Here is a 25,552-nt window from a genome sequence, read left to right as displayed (position 1 = left end):
CTCCAGATGATCCTGAGGATCCTCAAAAAAAGAAAAAAAAACAACCAAGTGATGAGCTGCTGCCGGTGTCCTTTTTCAGAGCTAAAATGGAGAGCATTTTAACAAACTGAATCACTATTTGGTAAGCTAAGACTGCGGGGGGGAAAACCCTCCACCAAAAAACACTGGATGTTCTCTCTCTAGAGCCAACAACATCTTAAAGGACTATTCCCACCCGTCTTACCATCTGTTTGAACGGTTACCCTCTGGCAGATATTTCGGCTCTATAACTTTACAGTTTAATAACAGTTTGTTTCTCACTGCAGTAAGGCTCCAAATATGATAGCGCCATTATATTGTTGTGATGTAATATGACTATAAACATTTGCTACCTCGTTCATGTCATATGGCAGAATAATTTGACTTTTCTGTCTAGTTTCTTCTTGTTTTTGTTGTTGGAACTCATCTTACTTGGTTACTGATAAATTGGTGTATGCCTTGTACATAGTAGTGTGTGTGTGTGCGTGCGTGGGCGTGTGTCTGTGTGTGTGATGTAGCCTTTACTGATAGATTCTCATAGGGGAAGTACTCCTAATTCTATTACATTGTTTCTGTGTCCATATTTGTATCTCCACAGGTTTCTCATGGAGACAAAAACATTTTCATGGTTTGTATTTCCAGATTTTACTCCCTTTTGCATGCTTAATCTGAAAATATCTTGATCCAATTTAACACCTTTTAAGAAGGTGTGGGACCCTCACAACATCCTGCATGCATAAATACGGGGTCCAAATCACCTTGTGAGCATGTGACATGCCACATTTAAATTTCTACCTCAGTCATGACTTTGTCCTGACACTTCTTCATGTACTTCCCGTCACATTTCACGATCGTTTGCAAAAACTTGAGGTACTGAACGTGACGTCCATGGGTCTCGATGCAGTGGACAAAATGGTGGACCACGCGGTCGCTGATCTCATTGCACAGCTGATTGTTGTTCATGAAGATGTGACGCATCGTCTCGGCTTCCAATAGCTAGCAAAAAGCAGGCATAACGGTTTTAAGAAGAAATTATTTTAAACTGTCTATAAAGCAAAAAGTGAAGTGAACAAACCCCAGGAGTGAGGAAGAGGTTCAGGTGTTTGTGTAGCAGAACTTGATTTTCTGGATTTCCTTTGCAAAAGTTTTGCAAAAAGCTATGAGCCAGCTTCATGATCTCATTCATCTTCTCATCATTCTGAAAGAAGCCACACAAATAAAGTTAAAGACATTTGGGGGATCAAACAGAAACACCAACAATAACTGTGTGTTGATGGAGATGTTAATGTTGGTTCTCACCTTTTCGTAGGGGATCTGCAGCAGCTCCAGCACCACAGTGTGGGCTCCCATGTTCTTCAGCAGCCTCTGCAGCTGCAAACGGTTCTTTTTACTCACACAACACAGCCGACTGAAGCGCTCCAGGATCTAATGATGGGAGACAGAAATATTTTCCAGAAAAATACAGAAAACTGGGCAGTCAGAAAGGCAAAATGAAGACATGAAACTCACACATTTTAGTACTTCATAGTTGTTTTCTTGGTTACTATCCATCTGAGGTTTGTTTTCCCCATCTTGCACCGGACTCAGAACAGCATCCTGGAGGAGGAAGGTGGACACTGTGAGCTTGATAATTTTCCAACTAAGCCAAAATGAATACAGACAATATAGCCACATACTGTCTGTAGCTAACTGATAGAACATAGTATAAAAATAATAAAAATAAGACTGTAAAAAAGACATAAAAACGTAGCATATTGTGAGTGCTTTCTAAATATTTGTAATTATTTTTCCGTAACAGTGTAACTATGATTCTGTCTCAATCTTTGAATTATTTGATAATGAATTTTATTCATTGTTTTAAAAGTTATAACAGCTTTTTTCCTATTAAATTAAATCATAATTTGAAAACTGTCATTTGCATTTAATGTGGTGATTTTTGGACAGCAGGTAAGCATCTACATGTTGGGCTCTTCACTCTGCCTTACCCCTAACTCGTCATTGCCGTAGATTCCACTTTTCTCCACCCACAGCTCCGACTTCTCCACAGTCAGACGCAGCTTGTCCAGGTCTTCCTTGATCTGTGTATAGTTGAGTACATCCTGCTCTGAAACAAGGAGCTGAACCTGAAATTACAGAAAAAAGGAAAATCAGAGACAAAATGTTTTTATGCATCCCTATTGAAGTGGCCCCATGGCTGAAACAAAACCAGTTTTCATTTGAGTTGAGAAGAAGTCCCTTCACTAATCCGTTAATTGGACTGAACAATGAAAAAAACAGGCGGGGATTATAGGGATCAGGTGCAGCTTGCAAAAGCCATGCAGGTGTTTTATCTGTGTTTCATTGATGAGTGGAATTTTATAAACGTATATAATTGTATTTTTAGAGCATTGAACAATTGCTCCGTCTTCTCTGGTCTTGGTATCATTGTTCAGTCGGGTATGTTTTCCACCAATGCCACATCAGGAAAAATCCAGGGCCTGACAGGATCACAGCAGAATCCTTAAAGTCTGCGCAGAACAACCCTGTGATATTTTATAGAACCGATTAACCCGTCTTTTATTCAGCAGAAGGTTCCCAAGCTCTGTAGAGAATCTATAATTGTGCCCATGGCAAAAAAAAAAAAAGCCTAATCTCCAAAAGGGCCTAATTATTTTGAGCTGATGGCTTTGCACTGTATTGCTATGAAAAGCTTTGAGCACATGGCCAGCTTGACCTTTTGCAGTTTTCTTACCAGGCTCACAGAGGAGCAGAGGGCACAACTGTCACTGTTTAATTATCTGCCCAAGCATCTTGAGGGCACAATAACCAAGGCAAGACTTTTGATAGTGGATTTTACGTCGGTTTTTACTATAATTCAACCCCACAGTTTGGTGACATGTAGGCGGCAACAGTGTCCTATTCAGAAAACAGTCAGGTCAGGCGTGTCTTCTCCTCTTTTTGAATATTTTAAATGCAAATGCCTTTGAAAACAACCTCATCCTCAAGTATGTAGATGGCACTTTTATTGTCAGCGTTCTGCAAGATGGAAACCTCTTGACGTTTACTTGCTGTGTGATAAACATTACCTGAAGTTAAATATTAGCAGAACTAAAGACTTGGTCACAGAAGACAGGAAAACTCCCCAACTTGCTTTAATCAATGGATCTCTAGAGATGACTGTGTACAGCTACAGGTACCTGGGAACTACTGCAGACACTTCTCTCTAGTTTAACCAATAAACTGCAGCAGTTTACAAGAAGAGCAAAAAAAAAAACTAATTTGAAAGATCCTTTGTTGAATCTTTTTTAACCTTCGGTTTTACAGCTTTCTTTGACAACTTGTTCTTGAAAAATAAAAACTGTCTGTTCAATCTAGTTAAAAACATCAAGAAAAATAATTGCCATTCAACAGCACACCTTGTTTGACACATTTTGTCCAATGTTGCAACAGTTTTATTCCCTGTTGATTATTATTAAGTGAGGTAATTGTGTTGACATGTTTGACTATGCACCAAATTCAGTAAGAAACTGAAGAATAACCACTCTGTAAATTATTGGGAATGTCCCAATTGTGCATTTATTGTGTACCTGTTTGAAGGCCTGCAGCATCTCAGCTCTCTGACTGAAGTGTTTGAAGATGAGCTGCAGCGATCCAGAGACCAGAGGCGGATAATCTTGCATGATGAGATGAATGAGAACCCTCAAAAATGTGCGGCCACCTTCATCATCAAGCTCTAACACGCTTAATTCAGAGCTACAGAACACAAAAGTGGACTTTTATGAATGTTGGACACCATATGGAAAAAAATTGACAAAACAATGTCAGGACGTAGCTTCACCAACCTTCCTACAAACATGCTCTCTGCTTTCGCTGCAATCTCATCCATGTCAGGCTCAGAAGCTAACAGATGATTAAAATATGGCAAGCGTTAACATCCAATATTATAAACCTTTAGGATGTGAACAATAAGAGGCAAATCTCACATGTAATTGGAGGGTAGTCAGCCATTGAGGAACAGCTGTCAGGCACTGTACTTTCTCCAAACTCTTTCTTGTAGATGGACAGTAGGTAAGTGATCCTGTAGTCCAACCTCACACTTAGGATGAACTTAAATGAGCACAAAATGTGAACAAGGATTAAAAAGGCATTCAAACTGAAACAGGCAAAAAAAAAAAAAAAAACCTGAAATGGATCAAATATTCAGCAGCAGTTCATACTTGCAAGATCTCAATGATCTTCAGCTTGGTGTCCATCACCACGACGTCCTCGTTGTCCGGGAGAAAGTGTCCTATCCCGTAGCGCAGGGACGGTGGCGTGTCAGGCAAACCGTGCAGCACGCCTCGACTCATTACCATCTGAGTCATCATTTCTCCAACGCCGTGGATTGTGCGCAAAACATTGTTTCCTAAAAGGGAGAGGTTGTTTTTTTTTTTAGTCTGTTTGTGTGTGAAACATCAACATTTAAATGATTACAGTTGGTGAAACAATAAAAACAAAAACAACTCGGCAACATTAACTCAGCCTTTCAAACTTGCCATACTATATTCTTTGTTCTCAGTTCATAACTATTATTACAAAAGTCACAATAAAACATTTTAGAGATGATTTCAATCTTAATGCTTTTATAAACTCCTCTGGTTTTGCATACCAGAGAAAACCAGATTAGTGTTATGTCAGTGTTAGACATAACACTGATCTGTTATGTCTAAATTTCTGAAATAAAACCAGATAATTAGCTTTAATCTACCCTTATTTTGCTACACATAAACCAGTGATAGTTTAATTCTTAAGTGACCTCGCTTCAATGCACACAAATGATCACAAAAATGATCCTAATAGCTGAGCTTTCAGTGCCCTGACCGGCCTCTGGAGTCTTCCCAAGCTTGCTAAGCAAGCCGAAAGGTTGCTGAACAATGTCCAGGATGGCCAGCAGGGTGCGTGTGAGGCGCAGCAGTTCACTGAAGTTGTAGAAACCAAAGTACACCAAGTGTCGAGCCAGATTGACCACCTAACAGAGGGGACACAATCACAATCAGGATAGTGAAAGAAAGCCATAGAAATGTTTGCACTTCATGTATTCAAGAACTATCTTAACATTTTCACAAAAATAGTTGAAACGATAATATACATTTGAGGAATTAAGTACAATACAATCCAACAAAAATGCAAATAATTAGTTTATTATTACATCTAACTGCAAGTAAAACATACAGTTGTCATTTTGATTTTGGGGCTTGATGGAAAAATATGTCCTATAAAAAATGTGTGTGAGAGAAAGATTTAATGAAGTGCAACCAGTGAGAAAATAAATTATAATTGCAGGCTTCACACGGTGTAAAACACTTGGCAGCTCTGATTTTCAGAATAAGGTTGTTGAAAACGCTTTCTTTCTCGCTTGAATTTGGGGAATCTTTGTCAAACTGAACCAAATTAACGAGCATGCCAGGAAATAAAAATGACATACTCTTAATCTTTTTCTGTCCTTACAGGAAAAGTTGAAATCTTTTTGGATATAATGTTTAATTCTACATGTTATAAAGGAGCAAGGAATTACCTGCATTTACTTAAACTGTACTTTCTGAATAAAATGCAGTATGTATTTTTGACAGGATTGATAGATATTTATTTTCAGTACAAATTTTAATGGTCAGCTGAATGTCACACATGACATAGACTAACAGACCTACAAAGTATATTTACCTCTAGTGTGAGTTCATTCTTTTCTTTGTCCCCAAATGGGTATTGCTGGTTGAACACATCTTTAAGATAATCATCAACAAATTCCATGGTGCTTTTAAATTTCTTCTTCATCTCCTCTCTTGAGTCGACTGTTAACTCATACTTGAACCTGAGCAATAAATCAAATAGGTGAGAATTCGCCTACAAATAAGACGAGTCAGCCAACATGCAGATGCTCACTCTTTGATAGAGATCTTGGAAGGGATTTCAGTCCAGAGACGGGCATAGCGCACCGGAACCACAGCCTCCTGTGGCTCGCAGTCCACATGCATGTGCAACATCAGGCGACAGAAGGACGCTCTGAGGTTGTAGGGCAGGCAGTCGTCAAACATGCAGCGCAGGATCAGATCCACAGGTAGTTTGTCGTTGATCTGGTTGATGGCCAAATACTGACGATCCAGACACATTTTGGCAAACAAGTTCAGCTGACACCTGCAAAGGACGAGAGGAGAGACGGCGGAAACATTTTAACATGTGTGTTGATTTTAGTGTCAATGCAGGATTTAGTCAGTGGTTCTTACACTTTTTAGGGATCAAATTTAAATATATCTATATTTATTCAAATTAATATGTTTAAACTTTTGTGCACCTAGTGCTGCTGTTGTGGAAACGCCAACATGCTAAATGTTTAACATGGAAGCAAATCAAAGTCACAACATTGAAAGACAATCTTGTTAATATTGTGTTGGACCTCTTTTGAACTCCCTTAAGTCTGCATGACTCAAAGTGTGGGCTTTGTGTCATACACTGTAGTGATGCAGATACAAACATAATCAGAGACATTACTCTGGTAGCCTGTGGGAAGAGTGGCTCCTGGTTTGGTTTTCTTTGGGTTCAGACCATCGGTTTCAACATTCAGAAATGACATTCTACATACCTTGGCTGTTACAATCAAACAAATATAATGCATTTTTATTGTCCCTTCTTACATCAATCAGTTTTTTGTCCACACGACTGTTAGCACTCTCTGTAAACCGTTAAGATGATTATGCGATAAAATCCCATTAGAGCAGGAGTTTCTGGAATATTCAGACGTTTACAATCTCAACGTCACATATCTCTTTTCTTCCCCATTCTGGGTCTCAATTTGAACATCGGAAAGTTTTTGTCACATTCTCTAAGATGCCTAAAGGGATTTAATTGTCACCAGGTGACCGGCTTATTTAATATTTGGTATAACAACCAACTGAACGGCTGAAAATGTGAATGTTCCCCCTCAGGACATGCCTCACTTTTTGAGAGTCACTGAATTACACTCATTACCTGTAGTAGGTAAGGAGGTCTGCATCAATTTTATGGTTGTTCTTAGCATCCTGGGCCAGGTGGCGGATGGATTTGCCATGAGGCTCTTTGTGGATGTCGATCCAGTAGAGCCAAACCTCCTCTTCATCCCCATCATCTGGGGAGAAGGAGGAATCCATAGAGTTTTCTGAGTTTGAGATTAGCCTAGCGGAGAGTGGGGATAGAAGGAAAGCACATATAAAATGAAGCACTGGGCAAATGTAGCATGTACGGTACTTATATAGGACTGCTGCAGGACAAAATCTTCATTTCAAAACAGACATAGCACTGCAAGAAAGTTCACACACACTGAGGAGACTGTGCGTATGTTCAAACATGTTCAAAAATGTTAAATGTGAAATAAGGCAAGATAGTTAAAACAGACATCTCAGGGTTCGACTCACTTGGTCTGAATAAGGATGTCTGCGTTGATAGGATTTATCATAAATTTAATGATAAGCTCCTGCGTGACGGGGATGGCTGTCTTGTTGGACGCACAGAGATCAGACAGATAATCCAGGAACCTGACAGAGTAGATCAAACAAGAATGGATAATATTAACCAGAATAACAGATTCGGAGCAACTACATGACAAGAAGTCAAACAAGACACATTATGCATTGTCTTGGCGTTATTAAACCAAATTTCTGAATTTTATCTTTATTGAAAATGGACCACTTGCTTTGTGAGAGGTGTTTGTGTCTCACCTCGGCTCTCGATTTCGCCTCAGCAGGCTGACAAAGGTCTCGATCTCTCTGGCCGTGATGTGTTTTTCCAGCAGCTTCCGGTTGTTGTGAAGCAGTGCTGTAATTGTGTCCTCAGCCAGGATCTCATACCCCATCTGAGACTGCATGATGGGGAACTTTGTGGCTATATATTCCTGCGAGGTAGAAGAAATTACATATTAAGAATCAATTCTTATGTATGGTGCATCATTTTATAGGTGCACAAAGGCATTACAGCATGACTAAAAACCACTTTAGCCACCTTAATTTAAAAAAACAGTTCGAGAAATGTGAAGGTAACAGTCGGAGGTTGTTCTCATCATGATGAAAAGTTCATTAAATGGCTACTTCTGCGAATAATTGATTAATAATGTACCTTGTAAAATGTCAAGAATGACGCCAAGGACGACTGAAAAAAAATTTATAGGCCACCTAGATTTGAACATTTAACACATTGCAAGCATAAAATTCATTGTATTTCTCTGGATTTTTACATGATAAACCAAACAAATTAGTAAATAAAGCATTTATGCTTTTCCATTTTGTGTAGTAAACAAATAAAATCAGAAAAATATGGCAAAGATATGTATTCTGCCCCATGATCTCTATCCAATCTGACTAAGCATAAAGTTAAGGGTAAAAATTTCAGTTTAAGCAAGCAAATCTGATAGAGTTATATGCTAAAAGACCTGCAACCGACCTGCTAAAGAGGATTAAAATGAATGACAGTTTTCCTTACATCTTGGTAGAAGAATGTAGAAACAATTAGTCTTGTTTTACTAAACTACTGTTGCATAGTGTATGTTGGCTAGTAAAAAGCTTGCTTTGTGCATACGTATTTTCTACAGTAACAAACTTCATTTTTCAACTACCTCACATACAGTAATTACATGAGTTCATACTACAAACATATACAAGGCTCATTTTATACCTGGTTCTTACGATAGTCCTGCTGGGAGTGTCGCAGCACTCTGTAGCAGAGTCTAAACATGTACTTGAAGTGAGAGTAGCGCTGATCTCCCAGTTCCTCCAACCTTAGCATCGGACCGTCGCCATTATCTTTGAACGGAGCCGTAAGAATGCCAAAAATCTGCAGGAAACATCAAGGATAAAATTGATTCTCATTTTAACATCTTGAGGCCTAAATGTAATAATTTACTGATACATTTGCATACAAAATTTGTTCAATAAACTTGTTTGTACTGACCTGGGAAAGGATGTTCTGCTCCCTCATGAGTTTTTGCCGCTCACGGTTGGGCGTGGAGGTGACCACAGAGAGAACATCCTGCCCATTGTTTGGCACCACGCACACAAAGAAAATCAGGTCCTCTAGAAGCGTCGTCACAAACCTGCAGGAAAAATCCAGCTCAAAAATCAAAATGAACCAACACCTCCAGTTGTAAGCCGCATCATTTAATTTCGCTGTCTGTACCTCCTCTCATTCTGAGTAATGTTGGCAAACTTAAGCTTCCTCACAGTGGACTCCAGGACCTGGTTGGCATCATTTGCAAAGTCCAAATCTCTGACCTCAGATAAAGGAACGGATACAATGGCAAACGCTTCTTTGTCCTCCTTTGTGGAACAGGTACCAATCTAGCAAAAAAAATAAATAAAACACATGTAAAGCACTCTGTATATTTGACTCGTATGTAGGCGTATGTGTAGCAGTATTATGGAAACCTTGAGCATAACCGGACGCTCCTCCTCTGTATCTATGGCGATGTTTGTACTTGTCACCCAGGTGTTTGTGCACAGGTGCCGAAGTCTCACATAGGAGTTTCTGGTGAAAGATTAACACAGATCTAACACCACTATATATTAAAACCAGCACATCTAAACAAATAAACAAGATTCTCATGCTTTGTCCTTCTGAAAACGCCAAACTGTTTCAGACTCAAGCAACAAAGAAAGAAGATAGTTTGTTATATAAATTACGAAATGTGATGCAATGGTTGGGTTGGTAGTAGAACCAGCAGAGCAGTGAAGTTTATGCCTTTATTATTATTTTGGGAAAGTTATATTCCTCTTATTTTAAAATCTATTCCAATTAGGTTTTTTTTAAATCAAGATAACAGTATCCCATTAAAAATTAAGGTGGTTTAAAGAACAGTTTACCTTTATTCTGTTTGTAAAAATAAAAATAATTTAAAAAATGAGTTTTGGTGTTTTATTTGACTCCAAACAAGCTTTAGAAACACAGGTTTAAAACTATTCAAAAAGAGTCTGGATGCCAAAAAATGTGAAAAATAGTCATTTTAAAACATTTTAAATGAGAATTTATCACTAGGTTTTTTTCACTCAGTTATTACCCTATAAAATCCAACTTGTTTTCTTTCAGTCTCTTTTTCCTTTGGTCATTTGTTCAGTTTTTCTTTATTTTAAAATAAATTTAGGATTAAGAAAAAGCTGATAAAACAATGCCTATGGGAAAAAAATATATGAAAAATGGTTGGAAGGTTGTGTGAAGCCACACTGATCTAACAGTTTGGACAAAAACATTCAAGCTTTGACTTACTGTTGAAGATAAAAGTTGCAAATATATTAATAAATACCAAAAAAAAAAAGACCATACTGTTTTTTTCCCTCCATAATTCAAAAGATATGCAAAAGAGTTTCATTTTTAAAGTAGCTAGAATTAAAAACAGGAACTTGGATTAAATCAGTTATGACAAACTTAGATAATAGATAATAGCATAATTCAACAGTTTCAGGATTGAAACACCTGGAAATGATGAGTCAACCCACAACATTAACACCTGCAGAGGTGCATCACTCAAGGTCACTTGTTTGTGAAAATAAACAGGCTAAAGAGTGTGGATAACCGGGACGCCACCAGGTGAGATACTGACCTGGGCACCAGGCAGTCCGCCCGCTGCAGGGTGGTGGCATCCAGCTCAAACAGAGATGCAATGTCGTTCCCATGGGGAACAGAAACCAGAGTGTAGGCAATCCGCTCTGCGGCTTGGTGCTTCCTGTTGGAGAAGCCAGCGTCCGTCTCATTCTGCATTAAACACAAAGGTTGAAATGATACAAGTAATCACTATTTGTCATCTCTACCATCGTCTCATGATACCAAACTGCAATTCACTGAGCACATTTTAGGAAAACAGCAGGAACTTGTTTTAACTGTACAACATTTAAGGCAGTTAGTCTTAAATGTAAGGGAAACGGTGGATTCTGCTGGTTTAATGTTACTCTTCAACTTAGGCAGAGAATTTTGGACATCTTCTTGTGATAGTAGGATTGGTCAGACATTCCTACTATATAGACTGTAAGGACAGAGAGATCTGGTTTCTCTTCCCCAGACAATATTTCTGGTTAGCACATTGGCCTGCCCTACTGGGTTGTTTTTCAAGTGCTTGATAAATAAAGGTGGAATGGGATGGAATAATCAAAAGATGAACAAATGGATGGATTCAGACAGTAAATATCAATGACAGTAATTGAAATGTTTTCCAGGACTATTAGCATTTTTAAAACGCTGACCAAAAATTCTCCACATTAAATTTTTCTATCTCTGCAAATTAGACTAAAGCAGAAAATAGATTCAAAGATAAAGGTAAGTAATGGTCCAGTGTTTTTATGATTGTACAGTTAGAAACACATATGATTAAAAAATCTTCATGGACACCGTTTTTATTTAATTTAATCATTGTAAATTACATAAACTTTGGTCCACCTTAAAAAAATCTGACTAATAAATTTGTTTAAAGCTGAGCACAGATTCCCTCCTTGTCAACCTGGCTTCTCTCTCCAGACTTAAATTTTGACAAATGAGCTGAAACATTGATAAATACTGATAATTACTGTTGACTGACAGAAAACAGATGGATACGAGCCAAAGTACAGTTGGCTGAATCTCCCACTAATGATGTATCAAATCACACAGTCGAGCAGACAGACGGCCACGACTTTCCTGGGCGGCTTCAGATGCAGCAGACGACGGTAAGGGTTAACTTCTCCCACTGTTCTCTCTGCATGTCAATGGGAAGCTCCCCAGAGCTGGCTCCACGCCTCAGCTTCTCTGTCCTCCCACCCCCTCCCTCTGCTGGTGACTCACCCAACCAGTTTAGCACAAGCGAGTGAAGCAGAGCAGACAGCACGTCTGCCTTCCCCCTCCATCCTCTTTGCTTGCTGGGCACCCCCACACCCAGACGTTATGTAAGAAGCCCCCTGTGAGTTTGAAATTCAGCATGTGCTTAAGAAAGTGTGCAAGGGCTGAGGGCTTGTGTGTGTTTTGCCTCAGCAGAATACAAATGTGGCAAGCTGCTACGAGCTGAGAGAAATGTCTGGATGCAGATCCAGAGTTCGTTTCCGAGTGTGAGTGCGGGTGTGTGTGTAGAAATCTGCAGAGTGAGCCGAGTGAGTACTTAACAAGTGATATTGTATAATAACAGGAGACAGAGAGCTGCCTTGAATTCTGAAGCTGCTGTGGTAATTGTTACCAGAACTGAAAATCTAATAATTACATTAGCGTTCAGCTTATTTTTACCATGACACACTGAGAAATTAGGGACAATTAACATCAACAACCATAAAAATTTGCACATAAGGGTGGATTATCTATGAGTAATTGATAATAAGATGCCTGTAAGATCACATGCTTTGAAACATGTTTATTTTAGCGACTCACCTCTCCTTGGGATTCTGCCGTACCGTTTTTGAATTCGGGGTTCATCTAGAGAGAAATTAAGCAATCAGAGTCAGAGAGTTCTGGCAACAACCTTACTGTCATAAAATACAGCGCCTAGGAACAGATAATATCAGAGAAAACAATGGGAATGCTGCCACCTACAGCATGTCACCCAACATCTTTTAACCAAGTCAAGTGTGTATCCATGCAAAAGTGCATCTCAGGAATTTAAAATATCAAAAAGTTCATTTATTGCAGTTATTCAGTTAAAATGTGGAGTTTATATAAAAACAGGCTTATTAAACACAAAAGGATAATTTTGATGATTATGGCTTACAGCTTAATAAAACCCAAACTTTAATTTCTCACAAAATTAGAGTGTAAAGGCATTTTGCGAGTTGATGCAGCATGGCGTGTAGAAAATCAGCCTGTGGTTTCCTCATGTGCTAATGATGCCCGGGTGTCTTCAATGGCAGTCTTCAGCTCATCTGCAGTACAAGATCTGGTGTCTCTCATTTTCATCTTGATGATGGATTACACAGTTTTTATGAGTTTCAAGTCAGGCAATTTTTTCAAAATCATCAGTGATAATCTCCTGAAACTGTAAGCAAAATATGCATACATTCAAAAAGAAAACAGTAGATCACCAAACAACAGTCCAATTCTTTTCCGTTTTCTCCTTAGCCCAGGTGAAACTAGGAATTGCCTTTTTAAGCATCTCTGCTTGGTTCTCATATCTTCAGTGCTTCTTCTGGGATTTCTCCCACTGAGCTCAATTTCTGAGGATGAAATTCATTCTAACCAATCAGTGAACTGAAAGAAGAGTTTTGAACGATGATGTCGACTTTCTGCGCTGTTTTACAATTTCAATTTACCTGACCTTTTATGGCTGACCCTCGTTTTGAATGATGCCAATTACCGCCTCCTACACAATGACCAAGTCAGCAGTTTTCACCATGATTATGTTATCCATAACATGAACATGTTGTAGATTTTTTGTACAAAATATATGAGGTTATTGAAGTTATATAATGATCAAATTTTCTGAGAAAACCAAACATAATATCTTGACTTCAAGCCATACTCATCAAAAATAACAGAAATAAATACTTGAACTATATCACACTGATCAATAAATCTGTACCAGGAGTTTCACTTTTTAAATAGAACCTCTTACGCAAATAAACCTTTTTGTAAGTCGCTCAGCGTGATGAAATTTTCAGGTGAAAAAAGAAACAGATCAGTCTTCGATTCAGACTCACCTCTGCAGCCAGGTAATTCCCAGTGGCCAGGTGTTTGAAGCGGAAGAGACTGTTCCACTGACCCGCTCCACCCCTACAGGGGTCATAGTGCACAACCTACCACAAACACACCAAACAGGAAAAATTAAGTGTGTGGAATTATCATTTTGCAAAAACCCTTCAGGGTGTACAACTCTTTTTGCAAAATTCTGCTGAATGAAGTGCTTCATGTTAAACTATAATTGAATCCATAAATAAGAAAAACAAAAGGTCCCTTTTTTAATTTTCAAGCCCTTGGTAAACATCACTTCATCTATCACTGTGGGACAGAAATGTGGCTTTGTCTTTATTATGCACGTTGGCATTTAGCCGCTGATATGGTAACTTAAGTACATCCTGGTACAAACAGTGGTGCAATAACAGGAACTTCAAATATGTGCCTACTGATAAAGTGAAACATGGAACCCAGTAAAATTAAAAAAAACAAACACAGCACATACTAGAGGAGCTGTAGAGTTAAGGCATGAAAGGGACAATTACAGCCTAAAGTTAAATTTATCCAAACATGGTCATTCTGCTGGTGCTTGTAATAAAAATATATTTGTTTCAGTTTTTCTTCTGATTGCTGTGATCCTTACATAGAGTGATAACAAAAACATTACAGGAAGTAACATTAACAACATAATAACACCTTGTTACAAATTTTTTTAAAAAGTGAAGCATTTTTAATTGCAATAGCATAATCTCAAAATAAGAAATATTATATTTTTAAAACCTCATTTGTATCCACTCAGTGTGTGTGTTGATGAAATATACTTTGGTCTCCTTCTTATTTTGTAACAGTTTCAGTTGTTTTCCACTTTTTAACTTTTGCTCTTCATGAAAAAAATTAGGTCATGAGATTTTTTTGCAGCCATTTCCTGTTTTAGAAGGATTCAAACACACACACTACCCCAACTGGCGTGACATGTTCTCTTGTCTTTTCCATTTTAAAGAGTGCTGGTCGTAGATCATGCTTATACCACATACAATGGAAATTTATGAGTAACTAAAAGTTCCTGGGAAACTTCCAACAATATTCTTTTGAGACATGCCACTGACTACAAACTCAGATATTAGAGAATACCTGCCTCTGTTAGTTGATGGAAATGTTCTCATTGTTTCTGGGGGAAAAGTATCAAAATGAGACTTTTGTGCCATTTTGTGCTTTACCTCGATCTCCCAGAGAGCCTTGGAGCTGGTGGCCGAGGTGGCCGACTGCCGCAGGGTGGTCCTGAGAAAGACATGCTGCTGCTTCTTGTACTCATCCCCAGTCAGGAACTTCTCCTGCTCAGCATGAAACAGCCTCACCACATCTCCCTGTTGCAAGAAAGCAAATGCTAAGACCATCACCCAAAAAGCAGCACTGCATTTCAGTCAAAACACGATGAAATTCAAACAGCAACAAGTCAACATACCCCCTTCAAAACGTCTTCCCTGTAGTCACTGAACTTCATGAACAAGGTAACTTTCCAGCTGGTGTTACAGTTGAGGGCATTCACCTGCAGCAGTGAAAAATAAGCATTGAAGACAGGTTGAAATAATAAATGTTACATCCTGGTATGATTCTTGCAGGTGATTCAGTCCCACCTCTTTGCAGCCACGATTGTCTAAAAGCTCGATGTTGCTGGCATGAAGCGGCTGTCCAGCATTCACTGGCATCAGCACCACCTTGTCTCCAACCACCACCTCAATACAAATTGGACACAGTCAAATACAAGCAAGAGACATGGATCTGGACTTTTTAAGGAGTTCTTAGATAAAACAAACAGAAAAGAAGAGTGGACCCATGCAAACATTTGTTTTTTCTTTCCCTATAGGGGTGCTAACACAACATGCTGGGCTTCATGTGGATGAGTGGCTGGGATGCTCAAAGTAAAAAACAGCATTCATACAGTGGCCAAGATATATATCTTCTAAAGAGAAAAATGGAAAGCAACTGTATCATTGCTTCCAGATAACATGCTGTGTGACTCAGCACAAGTTGCAACCTTAAGGTCAGACATTTCTGCAGAAACACACAGGCAACCTGCAGCTGCTGGAACAGTAGCTGAAACTTTTCTGTGCAATGCAGGAGAAAGTCTCAGAGTTTCTTCATCCATGCTTTCCCATTTTATTCTGTGCCTGATTAACGCTCAAAAACCATGCAGAAGCAGGGGCAATACCTTCAATCATAGGATGCTAAAAAGCCAGTAGGGAAGAATAAAAATCAGAAATGTTACTGGAGACGCACAATGAACTGACAGTCCATTGATGACAGAGAGAAATGTTAAGTTGTTTTTTTTTCTTTGGTTATAGAACCACCATGAGGTGAGCAAAATCAGAGAAACCTACATTGTCTCCTTCACTGCGAAGCTTCCAGAAGGGCTGAATGTAGAACCAGGAGCCCTCGTTTCCAGCTGGGTCCAAAGAAACCCGCATGGCGTTTTTCTCAAGCAGCGCAGGCAGGCGTTTGTTCACCGTCAGGTACTTATTACTTTTAATGTGGAGGAGCTAGAACAAAACATTTACGCTGGTTAGAACCTTCAAGGAAAGCATGGTAATTATTTAAACCGACTTCTCCAAATTGGATTTGTTTCATATTTAAACATTTCTTAATTTTGCAACTAGTTTTATAGCAGTAAACCAATTTTGATCAAATTGGTTTAAATGTTCTTGTGTAAATGGGTATTCAGTAAACCTTTTTTTTATTGGTTTACTGAATAAACTAATTCAGTGTAAGGTTAATCAATCAGAACTGCACAGGAGAACCTGGATGTTCTGTTGACAAACATTCGCAAACACCGCCCCCATTAATTTATGCCCAGTAATGCCTCAGGGAGAATTAGTAGCATCGCTTTACCTTGATTAAATTATTAATAAATAGATCTGAGTTTAATATAATAAGCTATGTAATCCTTGATCACATAAATTAGATTACATTACATTAGTCACTCCTAGTAGTTTTCTTATAATTTTCAAGAATAACAGAATGGTTTTATTGTTGATCATAATTGATTCCTAATCCTGTGAATTATGTAATAATCTCCCAATTTGTATATAAATATAATTTAGTATACATCTAATTTATTTGTGTATGTATGCTTATATAGATTAATATTCTTATCACATTAATATCGCTTTAATAGTCTGTAATGTATATTTTTAAGTTAAACTTGAGAATTTATGCAAGATTTTTTAATGTAAATTTCTTAAACCATTTCACAAATCTTGGCATTTAAAAATTCCTGAATCATCACTAAATAAGTTCAGTGGACAGATTCAGCTTTTTAAATATTTTCCCCTGCTTTGCTTCAAAAAAATTGTTTCTTAATTTATACTGTAACATGATAAAGATGGTTTTTAAATATTAAAAAGAGCTCAAACCTTTCCAGCAATCTAAATACGGATCAGTTAACAGTAGAAAAATTCTGTTCAAATATTTCCTCAACAAATTGTGGCTTTACACTTCCATGGTTAATCAGTCAAAGAAAGCAATAGCACTTGTGTTTACAACCTGTCTGAGGTTTCAGCGCCTGAATGACAGCAGCAAAATCCTCAATAAATAGAGAAGGCAAACAAAGCCATGTGCTGAATACGATTTGAAACCAGAGGCGTTTGCTGAAGCGATTGGCTCTACCTGGATGACACTACTGTACTTGACAACATCGCCAAGGAGTTTCTTGTTCTCCGTATCATTCTGCTTCTGCTCCAGTTCTGCAGCGTGCTGAAAGATAAAAATCAAAAGTTTAAAGTTAAAGAAGGTTAAAGCTGCTGTCACAGTTTTTCCTATCGTGCCTATTGGGTCTAAGCGCGAACAAATCTTATTTCATATATCGAGCTCTTTCATGTCTGAACGGACGTGCAAAAGTTTGATATTGTTCATCTGCAACGTATTGTAAAAGTCTAATGCTCTGTGCAGAGTCGTCAGCAAGTGACTAAATATTTATTAGCTTATTTAGAGGTAGCAAGGGCATCCATTTTACCATTTTACTTTTGGTTTGAATAATTTTTCTCTAAACAAAGAAAATCATTTAGGCATGATTTAAAGAGGAAAACAAAAAAATCTGGAACAGGGCAAATACTTTTTAACACCCTTTTAAGTTAGAGACTCTTGTTTTCAAGTGAGACAGGAAGAGTTGGCTAATGAAAGCTACAGACTAGTCAACAACACTCCTTAACACAAGTAATGAAGAAGCTTTCACCATATTTTGAACTGTTAATGTAGGTGTGTTGACATCACTCTGAACTATGGAAATCCAAGGAGTTTATTGGTGGAAGGGAAAAAAAATCCAGATTTTACAAAAACTGAGTCCTCAAAATACACAATTTTGATTAATCAATAAAATCAATTTATTTCCTAGCCGTAGGTTTTGCTTTTAAAAGCTTCGAGTTGAGAAAATGTGTGATTTAAAATTTGTGTTGTGCGCCTTAATTTGTTTTCATGTAAAGATCGTTTTATTAAGCGATGCTTTTGTGTTTTTCAGCACATGCATTTGTGTATGAGTGGTTGAATGACTAAAAATGTAGTGTGAAGCGTTTTAGGGTTCTTTGAACATGATCAAGAACAAAACAAATGAATGGCATTAACCATTTTTCCATTTGCACATTATTCTAGATTTTTATTTGACTCCATCATTCGTACTAAAACAAAATATCACATTGCAATTAGTTGTCCAGCAGCCTTTCCACCAAATACTCCACTCTCATTCCAGTAATTCATTGAAGACTACATTTTATTTCTACTTGATAAATAATATTTTCAAGTAACCCATCTTTTATCAAAATTTTTGGCAACTAAGCTACCCATGCTACATCACAGGTGTAGAATGTGGATTGACAACATGATATGAAAGTTAAGGTTCTGCATCTTAAAACAAAAATTTTATACCTGTAACTTTTTAAATAGCTCAGCCTGAGTGTTGTTGTTCCCTTGTTTTCCTTGTTTTGCTTTCCAGAACTGCTTCTGAGCCGAATATCTGTTCATGGGACACACCTTGAAGAGGCAATCTGCAGAGCCAGAGATGAATTCAGAGTTGCCACACTTGCTTGGTTTCACTTGCACTCAAAGGCAGAAATATGCTCAAACCACATATCAACACTGAAAAGATCCTTAAATACTTAAATTTCATACCAACATAGTATGAACTCATATTTGTGTGCAATGTATAAACCTACCTCTGAATTTCTTGGGTGGATTGGTGAGGTCTCCTGCGTCGGGCTGGACCACGCACCTGTCATCGACGAGCCTGCAGCGAAGAGGAAAACGGAGAATCGAAACATGACAATTATTTCTAAATGCATCTTTCACGTGGCTACTTCTGTGTCATCCTGCTAACTGCCAGTATACTACTCTGCTCACTTTGAAAACACAGATTTGCATTCTACAAACTGTAGTGAGGCATCACAGTTAAATGCAAATACATGCCGTAGAATCACCAGCTACTTGAAAACCATTCATTTGAATGGGGCATTCATTGGCATCTATAGCGGCCACCTGCAGGCTGAAAAGCAACGCAGGAACCACAAAAGAGCGTGGATGGCTCTGTTCACCGTCACATCCATTTGCCCGCAACTTTTCCAGAACCTGAAGTGATTTTGAACGTCTCTGGGTGGAGCTGAAGCCACTTTAGCTTTGATCTGGGTTCTGCAGCCTGACTTCATGCACTCTATTGCAAGTTTGTTTAAGGGCAAATCACTGAAATGCAGAAGGGTTTCGACTTTCAAATATTGTACGCTGGAGATAAATAAAAACAAACAAATGCATAACAAAAATCTGATTTCATCCTGTTGTAATATGAAGCTTAAAGAGTGAATAGCATCAGTCACAGATGATTGATCAGTCTTTGAAACCTTAGTGCCAGCAGAGAAAAAGAGTCTGATGAGTTTGTTAAAAGTTTTCCAAACATTTCATCCAGTTACTCATTCCATGATTTCCTCATATTTGCTGGTTGGTGGTCGTTTTGCACTTGTGAGATGTGACTTTTTCAGATGAAGAGATCAGTCGGTCATGTTCACATGTGAAGTACTGCTTTCATAGTTTAAAGCTGAACTAAAATGCTCTGTATCTCCATGCGTACAAATGGGGGCCAACAACAAGCTAGAGCTGAATGCTTTCACAGCAGCTGCACTGGCTGAAATGTGTCTTTTATTTCCTACAATAAAGAAGTGATATAAAATGGCTGAACAACACATACTGTATATTTAAATAATCATGGAGGGATGGTAGCTTTTAGTTCTGCATGGGCTCTTCCAGGGAATTCTGTTTAATATTACTTAGGAAAATGCGGAGAATATTTTAAATCACTGAACTTCTACTGAAACTGTTTTCCAGGTGTTTTTTTGGGTACTGTGTTAAGATGTCCAAGTACCCAACAGACTAACATGAACATTTTGAAGAGAAAAATTTGTTTTTGTCTTTTTTAATACTAAATTTTATCCAGAGGGAAAACAGATAATCTGGAGTAAAGATACTATTAAACCTAGAACAACATGGAAATAAATGTTTTCACGTAAAACTCACAAGATGTTCTGTTGTTCATCATGTCAGCTGGTTCATATCATTGTAATTCACATGAATTACAATGATATGAACTGATATGCAGTATTTAGAAAATATGCTTGACAAAAGTATTTCCATTGTGAATCAAATAATTTCAATCTGCTTCAACTCTTAACTGGCTAGATTTGCTGGCATATTTAAAAACACTTTTTTTGTGGGTAAAATGTGAAGTCCTAATGCATTTATGTCATTTATGATGTGCCCTTATTTTATATGTTGTCAATTATTATTCAGTTAATGATTGACTGATATTCTCAAGATAAAATATCAGTGCTCAATACGCAGTCGAAGAGCGCCTGCAAGTAGTCCTGAAAATATTTTAGAGTATATTTTGTGTTATTTTCCAACACAAAAGTCTCCATAACTTTAATCACCATGTCAGTGCAAAGCAGCTTGAGTCGAACAGGCACATCCATTCATTCAGTCTACACAGGAGAAACACAATGCAGTCCACAATTCCTCTAATTCAAAGTCGGCAGCCCTCTCTAAATGAGCTGAGCCATTTCCGTTTCAGTATCAGGGCGCTAGATTAGCGTCAGTCCTCAGACTTTATTATATTTCCTTTAACTGCGTATCAACATTACATCTATGAGAGACAATAGAGGCTAACAGGAAGTATTATCAAGTGCTAAGTGACTAAAAAGGAAGAGGTTCAGGAAAAGAGTCCTGAGCTCATTAACAAGTAACTGTAACTCTGTGGAGCGGCTTTGACGGGCTGCAACACTCTGTAATCAAGTTAAACATGAACTACTGATAAGACTACCAGGCTGGACACACACAAGCTAATAATAGCTAAGGTCAAAGAAACAATGCAACAAAACAGAAAATATCCAGGATGGTACATCGAGTGAGCAGGTCTGATGTTGTTTCTCATCTGAAATGTTCTCAACAGAACCACAAGAAAAAGTTTGGGGAATGACAGAACTGTTGGAAATGTGAGAAAGATTGCAGTAACTGGTACAGCATGTTTGGGCTTGCTGATAAAGTCGGCCTAGAAATGTAATCAACTCGCACACAACAAGCAATTCTATGTCCATTTCACTTTTACTCTAAATGATTAAGAAAATTAAAAAGAAGAGCTGTTAAGTGTATATTTAAGCATTTGCTTATCCACACATTATGGACTCAAAGTTTAGTCGACTGCTTTTTGTCGCATAAGTTGTTCATATCAGTGAGAAACCAAAAGGTTTAATGTGATCCTGAGCAAAGAGCATGGGCAGCCTTGTACAGCTGAAGGTTGCATCATGTTCATGGGGGCCGCAGCTCAGAGAGGCTCTCGCGCGCTCCATGCATGAGATATTTCTATTCTTAATGAAATACCAAGTACAACTGCCAAGACCTTAAGATTTAAAGGAATTCTGATGAGAAACTCCCAACCTTTTACCCCCCCCATCTGTACCTTAACAACAATAGGTGAAAAATCACCTCCTGTTCAATTTTACAGTCCTGGAGAATGCTGCACCAGCTTAAATTTGCATCATCACAAGCCTTTGCAAATAAGGGAGCTTCTCAGCAAAATGTTTTCCTCTGACCACACCAGCATAATCTGTTTGTCATTTGCACAAGTGAGCTGTGAATGAAGATGTGGACAAACTGGCTGTGGGGTGACATTACACCCCAGAGGAATTCCAGGAATACAGAAGAAAGATTTACCAACAGGGTTTGTGGGAGAAGAGACTGGTTCCTCACTGTCCGCCTCTCACAACCATTCTGCAGGCTAAGAGGCTCACAGCACCTGATAGCACTGCAGCTTTTCACCTTACACTGATGTATTTTTTGGAATTCGCCATTCCCAATGTGAAACATGATGGAGGCAGCATCATGTTGCAAAAATCCTTTTTTTTCCCTGCACAAATGTCACTGCACAAGAGAGTTGTTATTATTAGTTGTTATTAGTTTTTGCTCTCTTTTCTCTACAACATATGCCTTAACAAATGTATTTTATTATTCATTACAGGTTTCAAAAAGCTGTGAAAATTGCTTCAGATGATAGACTAGAGTTTGACCTTCAATTTATCTTTCAGTTCCAGGTGAATATTAATTCTAATCCAGATGTGGTGATTTTACACAAAATGGAAGGTCAGTGAGCTGAATCACTTAAAAACACAAAAACACGTCTTTTTACACAAATGTGGTGAACAGCAATAGAATTACAACATTTACCCTAATTGGGTCACCAAAACCTCCCACAATACCAGTATAAATAGCAAATGCAGTTTCTCTTTTGTGAAATGCTGCTGACTGAAACAGGTGAGTGGTTTCACCTGTGGGTTCTAATATTTACTCATAATGATTTTCTTTTCCATTCTATGGATTATTATATGCCTTGATAGAGTCCAACTGAAAATAAAGGGACTACATGATGTATGCAGATAACCCTTCCACAGCTTATTATTAAAATCACAACAGTGTATTTAAGTGCAGGCCGTGCGTTTGTGTTGGTAGACTGAAAAGACTGGGAGTTCTTAGTTTGAATGCATTTACTAAAAAGAAAAACAAAACTTCTGCTTAGTTTGTATTTGCTGATCACATTCAACCAAGGGAAAATCGCCTATTCCAGTCTCTAGCTGACTGATTGGTGCATCTATATTCTAGAAAGTGTGAGACGTGACTGCATAGTGATGCTTGAAGATACAGCTCTTCTTCGATTATTGATTAAATCAAGCGTTTCTCTCCTTCCTCCTGTCGCAGATAACACACGAAAACTCATTTTCGTAGCTCTTTGGACCCTGGTGTCTACAGCTAAGAAAAATAATCCACTCCCCGCACGTGTGCACCTGGGGATCACGCCGTTTTGCATTCCTGTTGCATTTTGCGTGAAGTATTTCCTGAGATGTAGCAGTTTGCGCGCTGACAGGCCTCCACCGCAAGTTGCACATGAAACTTTGACTAGAGCGAACAGGGGGAGGCGAAGAAAGAAGCAGCTTGTGTCAGAGGTTATGAGGAAAACGCACATGAAGACAGCCTCAGAGAGAGAGGACTGGCGTCTGAGGGACACATACATACATACATACATACCCCAGAGTACTGATGAAGCCATTCACCGAGCCTTCCGCGTAGAGAGACACAATGTCTCCGATGTGAAGAAAACTGGATCTGTGCTCCGACATTCTCACTGCTCTGTTGCTGCTCTGCTCTGCTTTTCCATTTATGACCCAAAAGGCACTCCTCTGCTCTCCTCGGCTGAGGAAACCCACACGTTACACCGCCGTCAGTTCAACAGCACTCCCCTTCATCCACTTTCAACCTCATAACTCCAGTTATTTCCCTCTGAGGCGACTTAGAAAGTGCGAAAAGTGCACAGGAACAGCCGCCGAGCGAAACGACGCGCTGTTCTTGTGTAAATTTTAAAAAAGACTTGCTCCACTTCTTCCTGTATATTTCACACCGCAGGACGCTCTTCTTCACATCTACTTCAGGGGGGAGGAGACTTCTGCTGTCAGAGCTGTGGGGCCGATTCCCTTCAGTTTCACATCTTTGTATTTGGCTTTCCGTCAGAGGAGACTTCCTGATGAATGTAAATATGCAACAGTGTATCATTTTGGAGGAGGAGAAATGCGAGTACTGCAATATTCCTGGGTTAAATATAGACTACAGCTTTGCCCTAATTAAGTGGAAAAGTTGGAAACATGTTCAAACAGAACAATATGACATCACAGGTAAGTAAAAACTATGGTCTTACAACAGTTGAAACATTAATTGTGATAAGATCATTGCAGAAGTTTATCAACATATGGCTGGAGGATGATCCTGAGTGTGCAGCAGCTACATAACCCCAGCAAGATATGGAATGAGATGCATCTCAGTAAATTAGAATATAGCAAAATAGTTCATTTATTCTACTTATTCAAGTAAAAGAAATAACACACATTAAACATAAATACATGTATTTCTAAATAAATAAATGTTTTTTTTATTTATAAATGTTATACGATAATAGGAAGAACTGCAGACTTGTGAGCTGACCAGTAGACCTGCCACTGATAGCCTCCACAAACAGTGCAAGCCACAACAGATCACTGCTAATGAAGCTAACACACAACTGTATGTAACAAACAGTGCAAAGTCACAACAGATCACTGCTAATGACGCTAACACACTACTGTATGCATGCAAACTATTGGAAAGTTAAGTGGAAGGAAGAGGTATGTTATGTAAAGGTGCATAAACAATAGAAATAACTCGTGTCTTCAGAGCATCTAAAAGAGGATTTAAAGAGTCATTGTACACAGACCAGGGCTATACATGTTGCACTGATTGAATAAATCCACTCTTTCTTAATCGGAAAATGTCTTCAGGATGAGCAAAGGAACCAGTTAGCTTGAGCTTTAGTGTGAGGTTTCTGCAGTCAGTGATGATTTGGGCAGCCATGAAATCTGCTGGTCACAGTTTTATCAAGTCAAAAGTCTGAATAAGAATCTATCAGAAAATGCAACAACACCTAATGTTTACATTTTCTGATGAGTTTTGTGGAGAACCATCCATCTATTGTCTGTAGCCACTTTCAAGGCAGCAGGGGGGCTTTTTTCTATCTCAAGAGGAGATAGGCAAGGAGTGGGGTTATAAATTCTGGACAGGTCACCAGGTCATCCATGAGTTCTTTGCAGAGATCCTGATTTCATTTTCCTGCCAGACTTGTCACCAACCCACTGAACCACATTACCAATACTTGGGTTAATGCCCATGGTATTACTGTTCTTAACTAAATGACACATTCTTCTGACCTAATTCCCAGAGATCATCAATGGAGCATTGTCAGGAGGAAGATGAATCAAAGCAGACATGCTGAAGGCCATTATTAAAGCCACCAGAGCTTCCTGAACATCTATTCAGAGCGGCACCATTATCACCTCCATGGCACACAGCAGAAATTCATGCTAAAGGAGTCCTGGCAGAGCATGAAGTTCCCATTTTGGCATGTTTTTAGTTGGCTGAAATTTATGTAATAAAAATCATGTTTCATCTGTACTATGCATTATTCTATTTTTTAAAGCTTCATTAAAATCGTCTAAATAAAATAAATAACTGTAATTTCATAAATTTTTTAAAAGAACTTAATATTATTTCATTTGTTTTAAGTTCCTAAGTTTGCTGACTGAACCTGCAGGCCCTGCCAGTATTTAGACAGACCCAAATGCATAAAGTGAATACACTACATTTATCTTTAATACATAAGGTACAGAGGGATAATCTTCTTTCAGGTAAAAAAATAAAAATCCAAAGAACAAAATATAACCTTATAGATCCAGTTTATTTTAATAGGAGACCCATTGCTTTAGAATGACAGGTGCTGTAAAATAACAAATGGATCATTTCCAGTACTGTCATTTCCAGTGTACCACACCTCTAAATCCAG

At 38.4% G+C, this 25,552-nt stretch overlaps 1 protein-coding gene across 1 annotated transcript in view; it reads right to left on the bottom strand.

Annotated features, from left to right (window-relative positions):
- Nucleotides 1–23,306, bottom strand: part of itpr2 (inositol 1,4,5-trisphosphate receptor, type 2) — a 63,456-nt gene extending 40,150 nt beyond the window's left edge. The window contains exons 1-30 of the mRNA XM_028037721.1: nt 23,215–23,306; nt 18,813–18,883; nt 18,526–18,644; nt 17,275–17,361; nt 15,990–16,148; nt 15,246–15,344; nt 15,074–15,157; nt 14,829–14,975; nt 13,638–13,733; nt 12,376–12,420; nt 10,592–10,743; nt 9,423–9,522; nt 9,175–9,335; nt 8,950–9,091; nt 8,674–8,832; nt 7,725–7,897; nt 7,422–7,541; nt 7,000–7,182; nt 5,917–6,168; nt 5,698–5,845; nt 4,858–5,005; nt 4,215–4,402; nt 3,981–4,104; nt 3,840–3,897; nt 3,585–3,750; nt 2,004–2,141; nt 1,528–1,614; nt 1,318–1,443; nt 1,094–1,216; nt 814–1,014 (exon numbers count right to left, since the gene is read on the bottom strand). Coding sequence (XP_027893522.1) covers nt 814–1,014; nt 1,094–1,216; nt 1,318–1,443; nt 1,528–1,614; nt 2,004–2,141; nt 3,585–3,750; nt 3,840–3,897; nt 3,981–4,104; nt 4,215–4,402; nt 4,858–5,005; nt 5,698–5,845; nt 5,917–6,168; nt 7,000–7,182; nt 7,422–7,541; nt 7,725–7,897; nt 8,674–8,832; nt 8,950–9,091; nt 9,175–9,335; nt 9,423–9,522; nt 10,592–10,743; nt 12,376–12,420; nt 13,638–13,733; nt 14,829–14,975; nt 15,074–15,157; nt 15,246–15,344; nt 15,990–16,148; nt 17,275–17,361; nt 18,526–18,644; nt 18,813–18,883; nt 23,215–23,306 — 3,948 coding nt within the window. The remainder of the gene's footprint in view (nt 1–813; nt 1,015–1,093; nt 1,217–1,317; nt 1,444–1,527; nt 1,615–2,003; nt 2,142–3,584; nt 3,751–3,839; nt 3,898–3,980; nt 4,105–4,214; nt 4,403–4,857; nt 5,006–5,697; nt 5,846–5,916; nt 6,169–6,999; nt 7,183–7,421; nt 7,542–7,724; nt 7,898–8,673; nt 8,833–8,949; nt 9,092–9,174; nt 9,336–9,422; nt 9,523–10,591; nt 10,744–12,375; nt 12,421–13,637; nt 13,734–14,828; nt 14,976–15,073; nt 15,158–15,245; nt 15,345–15,989; nt 16,149–17,274; nt 17,362–18,525; nt 18,645–18,812; nt 18,884–23,214) is intronic.
- Nucleotides 23,307–25,552: the final 2,246 nt, after the last annotated feature.

The sequence above is a fragment of the Xiphophorus couchianus genome, chromosome 2, assembly GCF_001444195.1.
Source record: "Xiphophorus couchianus chromosome 2, X_couchianus-1.0, whole genome shotgun sequence".
Taxonomy (NCBI): domain Eukaryota; kingdom Metazoa; phylum Chordata; class Actinopteri; order Cyprinodontiformes; family Poeciliidae; genus Xiphophorus; species Xiphophorus couchianus.
The sequence above is the reverse complement of the archived record's forward strand: the minus strand, read 5'-3'. Positions and strand labels throughout refer to the sequence as shown.